Source organism: Candoia aspera, chromosome 12 (genome assembly GCF_035149785.1).
Source record: "Candoia aspera isolate rCanAsp1 chromosome 12, rCanAsp1.hap2, whole genome shotgun sequence".
NCBI classification, from domain to species: Eukaryota; Metazoa; Chordata; class Lepidosauria; order Squamata; family Boidae; genus Candoia; species Candoia aspera.
The window spans coordinates 15940842-15954825 of NC_086164.1; the positions used below are offsets into that span (position 1 = coordinate 15940842).

General features: G+C 39.4%; 1 protein-coding gene across 1 annotated transcript in view; it reads right to left on the bottom strand.

The window, feature by feature from the left end:
• Positions 1 to 290: 290 nt before the first annotated feature.
• Positions 291 to 13984, bottom strand: part of SMARCA1 (SWI/SNF related, matrix associated, actin dependent regulator of chromatin, subfamily a, member 1) — a 45343-nt gene continuing 31649 nt past the window's right edge. Inside the window, exons 20-24 of the mRNA XM_063313783.1 lie at positions 13253 to 13385; positions 10989 to 11107; positions 10052 to 10264; positions 3419 to 3529; positions 291 to 762 (exon numbers count right to left, since the gene is read on the bottom strand). Coding sequence (XP_063169853.1) covers positions 691 to 762; positions 3419 to 3529; positions 10052 to 10264; positions 10989 to 11107; positions 13253 to 13385 — 648 coding nt within the window. The 3' untranslated portion in view covers positions 291 to 690. The remainder of the gene's footprint in view (positions 763 to 3418; positions 3530 to 10051; positions 10265 to 10988; positions 11108 to 13252; positions 13386 to 13984) is intronic.

Here is a 13984-nt window from a genome sequence, read left to right on the forward strand (position 1 = left end):
AAAATCTATGTAGGAGGTCATTAAAATTCGACAACAACTTGATGGCACATAATCAATCAGTCAGTCAATCAATTTGTTCTGCTCCTGTATGCATAGGAAAGATTTACAATTAAAGAGGTAGCAGGTATCCTGCAATTAATCCTCCTTCCCTTCCAAAAACTGAAGTATGAAGCAAGAACGTACCTGCAGACTAATGTATTACTGCTCCTTTATCAATGTTTTATTTATCAACAACAGCTGTAGTTGAAAATGAATTGAAAATGAGCAGAAAACGTGAACTCTGTGTTTCACCTCAGGCTATTTTAATTCTGTTTAGTTTTCCACAATTATATAAAGTAGCAAACAATAATACAACTACAGAATCGAGGGGTTTTTTTCTGTGTGTGAAAGCAGCAGCATATAAAACATGAAAGCTAAAATCTCAGCATAATCTTCAGAAGAACAAGGACTGAGTAAATTTTGCTGAAGACATGAGAAATATCACAAAATACAAGTGCACAAAAATATTGGAATGCATAAAATATTAAGCTAGACAATAGGTAAAGGAAGGCATTGTAAAAAATACAGATTTGCAAAAATTAAAACCACAGGGAATTGAGGGGGAGGGTACTATGAATACACAGACAGCATCAAAAACATTGGTGAGAGAAGAAAATATGACAGTTTTCAACTGGACACTGTTTTTCAGTTTTACGTCTTCACTTTTTTGGCATCTTTTTTTCCAGAGTTCTCTGTAGCAGATTCAGCTTTTCTTTTTTGAGACTAAAGGGAAGAAGAGAAAATGTCATTTTCATCACTCATACAGTATTTTAGAAAGGAAATGAAATCTAATAGGCCATTATGTTGCCAGCTGAAGGTAACAAAGAACTTTTGACTTCACTACCTTTCATCCGTCCATATACACACACTCTACCCAAAAGATGAACAAACAGCCTTTGAAAAGGCACACAGTGGTGAGAGAAAATCTAGGTAAAGGTAAAGGTTTCCCTTGACATTAAGTCCAGTCATGTCCGACTCTAGGGGGCGGTGCTCATCTCCATTTCAAAGCCGAAGAGCCGGTGTTTGTCCGTAGACACTTCCATGGTCATGTGGCCAGCATGACTACACGGAATCTACAAACCCTTTAAAACTACATGGAATCCTGTAAAACTGTCTGTGACCTCCAATGGGATCAGAACTTCAACTAAATTGTAATATTGTACAGAGAGATTCTGGTTAAACAGACACCACCTGAAACAGACTACTCTGCCATGTCTTTATTGAACTAATTAATCCAACATTCAGTGACTTTATTGAAAAAACTGTGAACATTCTACAAAAATCAGCTCTTTTAAAGGGGGAAGTTGAGTCAGATGTTCCAATCAATTAAATAATAACCCTGTGTGACACTGAATTGCTATAAAACACACACACAGACACACACTGGTTGCCACCACTGGAGGCTGCCTTTCACAACAGAGGTATGTGGATGTCAATCATGCTATCAGGCCCACTAGGCAGACCAACCAGGAAATCAACTCCACAGGAAGGCTACAACTGCTTTTATTGAAACTGGCTCTAACAACAGCATCTTGCAAGTCTGACTGTTCTGTACTTCCTTCCCCCTTACTATATTCTAGTGAATTATGGAGGGGTCTGTCTGACCCACTTTTGAATGTTATCTCCTTGCTCTGGGACTTAAAAATGTTCCAGCCCTTTTACCTAGGTAATCGTTCCCACCTACTTCCATCACTATCATCTTCCTTACTCTCTATCAAAAAAGGTCTCTGTGGACCTCAGAAATCAGGGACATCTGTGAGCTGAAGTTGGTCATGCAGCATGACAGCCATCCTAAACCCACTTGTAAATATGTAACAGAATGGCTGAAGCAGAAGACCTGCTTTATTCTGGAATGGCCGCACCCTAAACTAACTGAAAACGCTGTGGCGTATCCTGAAGTGACCACCCTAGGCCAAAAGCCCCCAAAACCAGCGAGTTGCAGCAATTCTGCAAAGAAGAATAGGCAAAATATCTCCAAGCCGATGTGCAGAATGGATCAACAGACACAGGAAACTCGGTAGAAGACACTGCTGCTACAGAAGGGATCGCCGTTACTAAATCTAAAGCAACACATGGATTTTCCAACAAAAACAGTGGATGACGTGTTTGGGGAGCTGTTTGTTTAACCAGAATCGTTTTGTCTAATCAATGAGGCTCTAACCTCATTGCTGCAGGATTACGGATAGTTCCAAATTTTCTCTCACCATTGCACAGTTCGAGGAGACAGTCTTATCTTTTCAAGGACCCCAATTTGTGAATTCTGTTGCAACTGTGAACTTACAGGCTTCCAATTCATTCACCTCTAAATCCGACTCTAGGGGGCGGTGCTCATCTCCGTTTCTAAGCCTTGGAGCCGGCGTTGTCATAGACTCTTCCGGGTCACGTGGCCAGCATGACAACTCGGAACACCGTTACCTTCCCGCCGAAGCGGTACCTATTGATCTACTCACATTTGCATGTTTTCGAACTGCTAGGTGAGCAGGAGCTGGGACGAGCAACGGGAGCTCACCCCGCCGCGCGGGTTCGAACCGCCGACCTTCCGATCGGCAGCTCAGCGGTTTAACCCGCAGCGCCACCGCGTCCCTTCATTCACCTCTACAGTTCATCATATTTTAACTACTACATTCTATGTAAACTGTCCAAGAAGTTTAACTCATAAAATTCCTCGGAGCCTGGGACCCCCATCCTCTAGAGATTTCTCCTATATGAATTCTCACTAAGTTCTTCCTAGCAAAATAAATTTTCAGATACCAATATCTATAACAGGAATCTCTGCCACTAGTAGAAGAGTAAAGATGCAAAGGACTTTCACATTTTCTCGGGAGCCCCTCAGTAGCCACCACTGGAACAGGCAACAAGTCAGGGGTGACGTAGGTTACAATCTAATACTTGGAAAGCCAACAGTTTGTTTGTTTGTTTGTTTGTTTGTTTATCCATCATATTTTATCACCGCCCATCTCCCTCATATGGGGGACTCTGGGCGGTTCACAATAAAACAGTTTAAAATTCAATAAAATCATAAATAATATCATTAATCCATAAATATCACTATCAATATCAATAAATAAATATAAAATGTAATGAGATCCAAGTAATGGCAGATCTAATAGTTCTCTACTTCTGCAAAGAAAACATGACCTTGGGAACTGTTTTGTTTTTTCCCTTCAATAATTCTAAAAGGATGGACAAATCTTTCATCCAGCTGCAAGATTTTCTCCTATTGGCCAACACGGTTTTTGAGTTATTTATGTTTTTCAGCTGATTCAGAATGCCTACATTTATTTTCCTTTCTGTTTCAAAGCTTCTTCAGTATTCACTGAAGGAGATGTGACATGTTTTAAATTTAGAAAAATTAATGCGGCAAGTAGATATTAATTACCACTGGTGTCTTGGTTCCCCGTTTCTTCTTTTCAGCTTTCTCTTTTTCCTCGATTTCCATATTTTCTTTTTCAATGAGTGATATGAGTGTATTACACCGTCTCTGGAGTTCCTATATAAGATCAAAAGGAAATATCAAGTTCTGCAGCAGTTTAACCAAAGAAGCTGAGCAGAAACATTAAAAGGCAAGATGTCCAGGCTAGGAGGCACAGATAATACATGCACTTTGAAAGGCTGAAATGAAGCCAAGAAATCTTATTAAAATGTGTTTCATGCTGGCAACGTAGCTTTTATGTTTGTTGACTCTAGCAGTAGGTCGCATTCAAAAGTAGTTATAATCCAAGGAATTGAGGGGGGGGTAGGCTATAACTCTCATTATGTCCCATGAGATTGCATGTAACTCATACAGTAAAGACTACTTTAAGTATAGGGCTGAACTGCACTTTGAATCCAATTCCGGAAAGGTGCTTTGAAGTACATGAGAGTGTGATTTTGCACCTCTGTATAACAGCCACACCATTCCCTGGGATCGTGCAACAGCTCCAGAAGGCAGCCATTAAGATCCCAGGAAAAGACACAGCTGCAAACAGAACCGAAAACACTGCACAATCCTATATAATAAGCTTTAAGGCAGACATGGCCAGACTGATTTTCTGAAAACAGCTGGCCACTTTAGATATACACAATTCTGCAGCTTTCTACTTTGGCTGTATCAAGCTAGTTCAGAGAACAACTTAATCTAAGGTACATTTGGTGAGATGTGCTTTATCATATACAAAGGTACAGAAGAGAATCCCTCTCCAGAAAACTTCTTTGCATTCCTTACATTACCCTGCTTTGCTTTTCAACTTGATTCTTCATAAAACTGCATATGCTTTAAAATCATAAATAGCAAAGAATTAAGAGTCTTCTGAAACAGCACTCTAAATTGGGTAGCATGTGCATAATTCTTAAAACTAAGCACTAGACACACACACAAAGTCAGCCAGATGTTTAGACTGGATTTGGCATTTTTGCCCACCTAACAAGTCCTTCCCAAGGACCTGGGATAGGCAGATGTTGTTGTTTAATAATATTAAAGGTGTCATTGCAGGATATAAGCTGTTCCAAGTAAAGCTGCCTTTTCCAATTAACTGATGGTGATTTTGTCAATGCCGACGGGGTTCAAGTGGTACTCCCGATTTTTGGGAATTGCACCCAAGGTGCCTATTACCATTGGTACTACCTTTGCTTTTTTTTGCCACAGTCTACTTCTATTTGTAGGCCTTTGTATTTTGTGATACAAAATATATTATTATTGTTATTATTATTATTCTGCACTTTTCCAAGTATGAAACATTGTCTTTTCTGCAGATCAACTAATGCCAGGAACTGAAACAAATGTTGACCAGGATTGGCAACCTCTATCCACTCAGTCCAGCTGGCTTCCCCTGTGAAAAACTACTCCTACATGGGAATTCTTCTGTGACAGCAAGCTCTATCTGAAGTCTGAAATAAAAGCTTCCAGGTCACGCTGGTGCTCTCCAGGAAGAGCCACCAACATGGGGATGGCTATTCTGAAGGTTCTGGAAACATCTATAGCAATTGAGGGCACCATTCAATCAAATGGTAGCATTTGTGTGGTTTAGTGCCCCAGAGTGAATATAGTCTACTCCTAAGAGTAACAGCTCAAAATAATTGCAGTCAGGCAAGGAGGAGCACCAGCAGATGCCCTGAGAGTGGGAGCGTGAAACCACATTCTTAGCTGTTTTCAGTCGTAAAGTTCCACAGGAGATATTGCATCGAGCCAGTAACTCTCAGCCAATCCCCGCCTTACCCCACTAACTTCCAGATGCAAATGTGCCAATTCTCAAATGGGTTGTTCCTCTCCTGTTGTCAGCTACTGATTTTTCTGGGATTCCTCCTGAGCTACAGCCACTCTTCAGAAAAACCTTAAAAACCTATTCTGGCTGTTTTCTTCTTCAATTTCGAAAAGAAAACATGATTTTATCAGGTGGGAAGGGGGGAAAAAACCAGCTAACTTGCTGAGTTTTGGAAACTGGAGTTTCAACTTAATTTTCAACTTGATGTCTACACTGTTTCTTAAAAACCTTTATTTCATCAGAGGACTGAGCAGCTGTACTCAGTTATTTGTGGCTTGTTTTCTGTTGAAGAGCTACTGAGCTGATCAAACCAGAAATGGTATTGTAGATGTACTTGCTAGAGGTCTGGCTGGTTCCCTAGTCTTTCCGTGTAAGGTGAGACTAAGGCTAGGGATTGCTCTACCACAGTAGGAAACCTTTTGAAACACCATGCACTGCCCACTGCCTTAAAAGTGATCCAGCTGTCTAACCTGAAGACATTCTTAGCTGACCACTTCATACGCTTCACAACCAGGAAGGAAGAAGACGACAAATTGGTCCAGTTAACGGCAGCAGCATTTTCTCCTCTGGAACGTCCCTAAGCCCAACTCCCATACAATGAAATATCCTGTAATCTCTGCTAAATCAACCATTCGATATAGAGAAACAGACTGTGTTATTTAAAACACATCTAAAGTTTGGATATGTGAGCACTAGAAACACTGCTTGTGATTTTTACGCCACACACATCGATCTCATTACCGGTCTTTTTTGGCTTAGAATATGACCTCAGTATGCTTAATTATGGTGAAGCGAATATCGCTTCACTGAAGTGATGCTCTCCTATGAGAGCAACGAAGGCCGTTCAAAAAATGAAGTAACTGTTCCTCAGTAAGACCCACAGAATAGATAATTGGGGGGGAGGGGGAAGAGACCTGGGATCTCCACCTTTTCCCCCAAAAACTACATTGTCTAGCATTTAAGCTCTCTGTGAAAAAGCCTCCAAGAGCTGTAAAATTTGGGGCTTGTATTCACCACACAAGATGAAGAAATGCAAATACAGAAATGGCCGATAGGATTTACTGTCTGAAATTAAATCAGAAGTGAAACAAGAACAAATGTGTTCAATTACATGTTATTATTCCTCTCATGGGGTGCCATTTTGGCAAAAGAGGACATGGGGGGGGAAAAAACAATTTGGTCCCTTCGAAACTATGGTTGGAATGAAAATAGGCTTTCGGCCTCCAGATTCCCAAAGAATTCCTGGTAACTGAGTTTCTTCTCGTTTTTACGCGCAACCCAAAAATAATTCAATATATTTTAGACTGTTTAAAAATGTTCCCTAGTTACACAGTAATCCACCATACCAGAATATTACAGGTGGTTTACCGTCCCTCTCATTTAACACGCCACATTTGAGAATTGTTTCCTTGTTCAAATATGGCAATAGCAGAAGACTGGTGAGATTTGGACTTCCAAACCGACCTCAGAACAGAATCACACAAGATTTCTGGTGAAAATGAAATGCCTTGAGCATCTTGGCGGTATTTCAAGCCTGTATTACAGAGATAAGCATGAAGTATCTTTGCTTTGAACTTCTCTTTTATAATGCAAAGATTTTCAGGAGCTGCTTCCTTCTCGTATTTCCATACCAACATGAGCCACGGATACATTAGGGCAATGGAGAAATTATGATTTATTGGAAGTTATCAGCGCCATCTAGACCCTCACTGTAATACGAGTATCAGATCAATAAATATTTGCCCATGCAAAGCTGCATCTTCTGCCTTGGAAAACGTATTTATAGGAGACACTGAGTACAGTACCAGCTCTGCAGGTTAGTGGAGGAACACTAGAGGGTCTTGTTGTAGTATCAACCGCAGACTACTTTTCCAAAACCTATCTGAATTTAGATGTCCTACTTCTTCACAGGTATAGGGCAAATCAAGTGGTTTTTGCTTCTTTATTTGTACCCCATGCTGCGCCAAAATTATGAAGATCGTACTTGGACACCCAATGCTTGTTCACAAGGGCTCTAGGGACTGCTGCTACAGGCTGTTCATTGTTCCATGAGAGTTCCTGTAAAACGTTATCCATACATTTCGGCATCCAAATCATGTAGAGTTAGTACATGCCTTAGAGCTTTGGTTACCAAGATTCAATTGCTATAAGCAGTAACTTTAGAGTTTGGAGTTTTAAAGAAGATTCCCAGGTTCTTTCCTAATCAAGTGGTGTTGCTGCAACACCGTCCTCTAAGCAGGTGCGCTGCACCCTTGATGGGCCATCGTTTGAAAACAGAAGAAGGAAGCACAGTAACAAGGTGCTGGTGTTCCACATATTATCAGCACCTCTATCAATTACTCCGACCTCCAAAGAGAAGTCTGTCGCTATTTTTCAATCATAAAGACATTGTTGAAATATGGAATATCCACTATGAAGGCAGGAAAACTTGCCTCTGATGTTCTGAAAGAAAGAAATACTGCCTTCCCCTGCTATAGACTGTGAGGCATGTAAGTCAGTGATGAAGGAGAAATGATACAGCATACTGTCTAGAAGTATGCACACCAGTGAATGTGCACCAATAGAAAAAATGTACATCAGGAGCAGGCATATGCCATGCCTTGAAAAGAACAGGTCTGTGATTCAGTAGTCCTTAACAATCCTACCTCTATCACCGTCACTAAGAAGAAAGGCAGATACTAAAGCAGAGCACCTAAGTGTAAAGATTGGGAAAGAAGAAACAGGAGTTTTAGAGAAATGATTGTGCCACTTATGGACGCGTACTGTGTGAGCTATATGCTTGCCGGAAAATAAGACCTGCAGTAGAATTATATGGGTTTTCTGAAAGAATTTTTCAAATGAAAGCAGAGCTGATGAGCAACATGGAGGTAAATAAGATAATTTATCTAGAACCAGAGAGACATCTTGTGGCCATGACAACATAATGAAGATCTTCTAAGCAAAATGTTGAAACACATCAGACTTTTTTTCCTTTTGCCTGTTTAAGCATAGATGTAAATCCAAAATGCTTAGTCTTATCCTTTTGGAATAATAGATGACATAATGTCTAAGAATTTTACAAAAAGAAAGTTTTTATTTTGTCCAAAACATTGGATTTTCAGGCACGTACCTGATAGAAGCAGAGATTGAGAATATTTTGAGAGGATTCAAGAACCAACCCAATAATTGAATAGAATATATGACAGAATATAAAAAGAGGCTCACTGGGTCAGATTAAGGAGTCATCTGTTTTAGATGCTCATTACATTACCCCTCAGTTTCTCCTGGGAAGCCTAGAAGGAGAACATTTTCCACTCCACTCTTACTTTTGAGCAACTGACATTCAGAGACATATTGAGCCTAGAAGCAGCATTACTAATCACCACTGCTCCTCTATGAATATGACTGATGCGACATTCTACAACTTGGCATCCTCCAGGTGTCATGGGTCCATCATCTTGGGACGCCAAGGAATTGCAGCACCCACACATCTAGAGGGGATCATATGGAGAAGGCTTATCTAAACCAGTGTCTATTATGGTATCCTGTGTCCACAAATTCCACGACTTCATGGTGAGCTAAGAGCTTGCTCAGTCTGTCGTGAATTCCCCACCATTCCACTTTACTAGATGAGTCTAGATTCTAATGTTAAGAAAATGGACAGAAATCACTCTATCCGTTTCCTCCAAACCCAAGCTCTAGCAGTTGATCCAGGCTAATGTTATAAGCTTTCTACTACGTTGTTCCAACTTCCTAGGCATGTTAGTAGCACTTTTCCCAGTTCTGCAATTTTGTTCTTAAGTTCAGTCTTCCCCAATATGTACCCTTGATATGAGTTTGGATTCCAACAGGCAAAAAATTTTGGGAATTGTAGCTGTTATATATGTAGAAGACACCAAGTTATAGAAGGCTGAAGCAGCTAATTATGGAAATGAAATATTCTTTTATATAAGCTAGGCAATAGCATATACTTGCTTGATATTGGTCCCTTATGAAAGTGTTGGGATTTGCCATTAAAAATGAATATTCCCCAAAGGAACTAAGATTTGTTGTATCTGGTTCATTTTTTCATGTTCTCTTATTCTAAACAGAATAGTTGTAGAAACTCATGAAGAGGTTTAGAAGTGACACACTGCAGAGGCAATTTAGCAATGGCACCCACTGCAGTTAAAATCTAATATTTCATTTCATTTTATCTGTCCAAAGTCAGGCAATTGTACATTTGTTTTTGCATGGAAAATTCTTCACTTCAGGCAGAATTTAAGTGGACAATCAATGTGAAGCATCGGTAGATTGTTTACATGGATTCCAATGTCTCCAATGGAGTTGTAAAAATACTCCAGTATGGAAGCTGTCCAAAGAATATAATGGCAACCCCAAAGGGTGAGTGGTGCCTATGATTATCCACCTAACAAGTAACAGGTACCTTGGTATTATGACAGGCAATTTTTCTTTAATTTTCAGTGTGATCCAACAGACCCCAATTCCAGTTCTTTACATGCCACTACTGTGCTATGTCGGTTCCTGATATAGTTTCTGCACAGATCCTGGACATCACATATTCTCAGATGGAATGTTGACAGCCATGAAGATCTGGCATTACCGTAAGACAGTTCAATAGAAGCAGGTTTTTAATACTTTCTTTTTCCCGATTGTTCAAAATAAACAGTGGTAAAGTAGTTCAAAACAAAAACGTGACACAGCCAGATCTATAAAACCTAAAAGATTTTTAAAAATAAATAAAAGATGCACACACATAAACCAAGTCTGCATCAACAGACTCCTTTGCTTACCATTGCTGTTCTGGACTTGATAAACCAATCAAATCTGAACTGAGGTGCATTGCGCACACACTGTCTTAGTTCTTCATACACGTTTTCTTTATCAAATCCCATTTTATGCAACATGCATATCAAGAATCGATCTTCTTCTTCTGTGTAATTTTTGCCTTTGTTGGTTCCATACTGAATGCGCAGCTGATGGAAAGGGGCTTTATACCTTGCAATCTAAAATTTTAAAAATATATACATATATCAGACTTCTTTTCTTATGCATTTCTGTGGCATATCATTCAACAGTTATGCACTCTACTTCAAGTGCAGGAAAGTCACTAGAATTACACCAAGGTCAACGGTAAATAAATTATTCCTACTCAAAATGCATTTAATAGTATTAAGGTCTTAATACTGGCAATGTAACATTTACATTGTGCTTATGCTGGAACAATTATCCTACTTCGGAGACATTATGTGAAGACATAGCTGTCTGGAGAAGGCTCTAACGCTGGGAAAGTTTGAAGAAAAAAGAATGACCAGCTGCAAAGAAAGGAAAGTGTAACTGGGAATTGGGCAGTGTATAATTTTAATAATAATAATAATAATAATAATAATAATGAGGATGGACTCAAGTTACAGTGCCAATGGATGCACTGTTGGAAGATCTGAAATGCCAGGTTAGGGAAAGATCATTATGAAGAAAACCTATCTGTGTAGTCGCTAAGAGTCAACACCAACTTGATGACACCTAATCAATATATTGGGGCATTTCAATCCTTATGGCTTTATAAACACTTATCAATATAACGAGTAAGTTTGCCCACTTCTGAATTAGAGATGGAACTTTTGAAAAATTAGGAAAGGACAGAGAGTACTTTTGTCAGCAGGGAAAATCACCACCTGCTGATATTTGAAGGACAAAATTAATTAGGAGAATATTAATGAGCAGGTTTACTTTGACATCCAGTGCTTTTTTGATGCTAATCCTCCTCTGTATTCTGGCTTCTCCTCTTTCAATCTGAGCCATGATCCTCTCAATGTCCTGGAGTTCATTGCAACGTTCCCAAAATACAGCTGAAATTTTAAAAAAAAATCATTACATGCTCCATCATAAAGGGAACATTACTTTAAAGCAATTAAAGCACTGAGCTTCATAAGATGTGCTAAACACAATTACAGGATCTCTATAGTGAGAATAACATTTTAAATATTCTGAAAATGTACCAAGTTATATTTTATGCCATTAACCTTTTTATGCCAATGCTCTCTGATCTTTCAGAAATTCAAAACAGAAAGAAAATACGTATCTGATTAAATCTGTGGAAATATGTGAAGCAACCCGAATTTCCTACAGAAAGGTATTTTTCAGACTTTTCTTTCAAAGAGGGCATTATAAGCTGGAGGGAAAGTGTAATTTTAAAATAACTAATTAAGCTTAAAGCCAAATTAGGTGTTATTCAAGTGAAGAGGGAAGAGGAGCAGAAAAAAAGAGGTAAAAGGCTAGAGCCACAAGTCTTTCTATCTTACCTTCTCTGCTACAAAATGCAGTTTATCACATGTCAAGCTGATTCCACAACGTAAGAACATAAACAGTGCCCACCCGGTCCAGCTGTCTGTTCTCACAGTGGCCAACCAACTGGCCAAGGAAGCCCACTGGTCTCCCAGCAGATGGCCTTCAGAGGCAGCCCCATGGCCATCAAGGTGAGTAGCCAGTGATTCCCATGACTGCCATGAATGGGTCCAACCCATTTTTTTAAGCCATCCAAGCTGATAGCCAGCATCCTACCTCATGGTAGTGAATTCCAAAGTTTAATTATGCATTGTGTAAAAAAAACTATTTCCTTTTGTCTGTCCTGATTCTTCCAGGATTCGGTTTTATTGGGTGAACCTACCAGTCCCTCTTGATGCCTCACAGAGGGCTGCAACTTCTTCTGAGTTTTCAGTGTTGATGCCAAACAATTGCAATGGCCCAGCTGGAAATTAGAGCTTTTCAGAAAGCTGCCATCAAAGCAACTTGAACCAAAGACAAAGTTTTAGCCACTTTTATATTAAACTCTTATGGATCCAAAGTCCATAGTAACAACTAAACTTTTGTTCAGTCTTCCTATTGTCATCACAAAAACCTATTATGTCAACATAAAATAACAGCGAGTGGCTCTTTCTTTCTCTGTAAGAGTATCCAAGTGTGCATAAAACAGGCTTGATTTAAAAAAAAAATCGTAACTGAAAACCACAAGACTAGAGAGTATCCTGTTCCCATAATAATCCATGATCAATATGGGAAGTATTATAACAGTTCATGCATTGTATTTTACCCAAAGAAACTGTCAGATGTTAGTAGTGCATAGCAATCTCTTCCATTTCCTTCTTCCAATCTCCATCTTTCTCTACTTATTGAGACAATGCACCAGTCCAGGTGCCACAGGCAATATCAATGAAACTGCCACTTTTTTCCCCCTAATTTCTACCTGGGTAATGTAGGCATGTAAGTCTTGAAACTAGAATTTGTAGTTTTGGAACTGAAGAAGTGTTTGAGCCAACTGCTCCCCATTTATGAAGCAACTATACTTTATTTTCTGAAATACATGTAAGTGCTGTGCCTGACACTCCTCTGGAAACAATCTGTGGCTTTAGTACCCAACTCTGCACACAGAGGCCCTTATGTGTGTGGAAACAGAGGGCACAAGATGACCCTAAACTGGTAGCATGGGAAGTATAGTGTGGAAGGGAGAAGATGCTATTAGGGAAGAGCTCTGTACTCTTAAGGGTGGGAAACATTTTAAAGAATGCTGCTGCCCTTGAAAGGTATGCAAAGCAGGGTTTGCAAAGCAGAATCGTGTTTCCATCAAAAATGCATCTCGGATTCTTCTGAACCTATAACTCAACCAAACGGTGATCAGCCTTATAAGCTGTCAGAAGAAAGGAATGATAAATCCAGTCCCTCTCCCACTGCCTTGCCAGCCACAGCACTGTACAATGAAGCATGTCATAACCTAAAACTCCACCAGTGCAGGAACAGTAATAGCTACAGGGTTATGGTGCAGCAACCTCAGCATAAACCCTCTGCAGATCTTAAATCTCTCCATGCAGGACATTCCCTTCTTTCCACATTATGCATTCCTCAGGTTTCCCTACCCTTGGTAGAATTACAAAGGTAACCCAACAGAAAGATTAACTTTTTGCAATTGTTCTTAATTAATCAAGGAACAATTAAGCAACCTGAATACTCAATAACTTCCTCAGGTGACTTTCCTTCCACCTCACGGGCAATATCATCTATGTCGTCACGGCCGTATTTTTCATTAGCTTTAATAAACTGATTGAAGTCTCTTTTGTTCCAGTTTGTAAAACCCTGTTAAAGCAAGAAGTTGCCATTAGGCAAAGACAGAGATGTTTTGCTAGATCTTGCATCTTAAGAGGACACAGTTGGATTTGCTCATTAATGCTTTGGTACAATGTCACATAATAATTACAGGGGTTAATGATCTTGCAGTATTTCCATAAACATCTATTATCTAGGGTTTATTACTCAGTCATAAAAACCTGAGTGAGTTATTTTTGAACACATCTCCTCACACATAAGGGAGAAAAGCGTTCTATTCATGCTTGTAAATGGCAAGTCTCCGAAGAAAGAAAGTTCAGTCCAAATCTTAGTGGGCTTTCACTTATATCACACTTGAACAATTACAAGTAAGTCACAAAAAAATTGCAAAAATCTGAGGGTGCTTGTCCAGATGTCACAGGCAATCTTCTGGAACTAAATGCAGGAACATTCTGTTTCAAACACTTACAAAGCAAATGGCGAATGAAATTAACACCTGGAAGGGAAGAAAATCCCCAGTGCCCCTGCATATTTTTGATAAAATATGAAAAAAAAACCTTCTATTGACTATGGAAAGAATGTTAACAAAAAGGTGGCACTGAAAGTACTTTAGATATCCCCAAAACTTT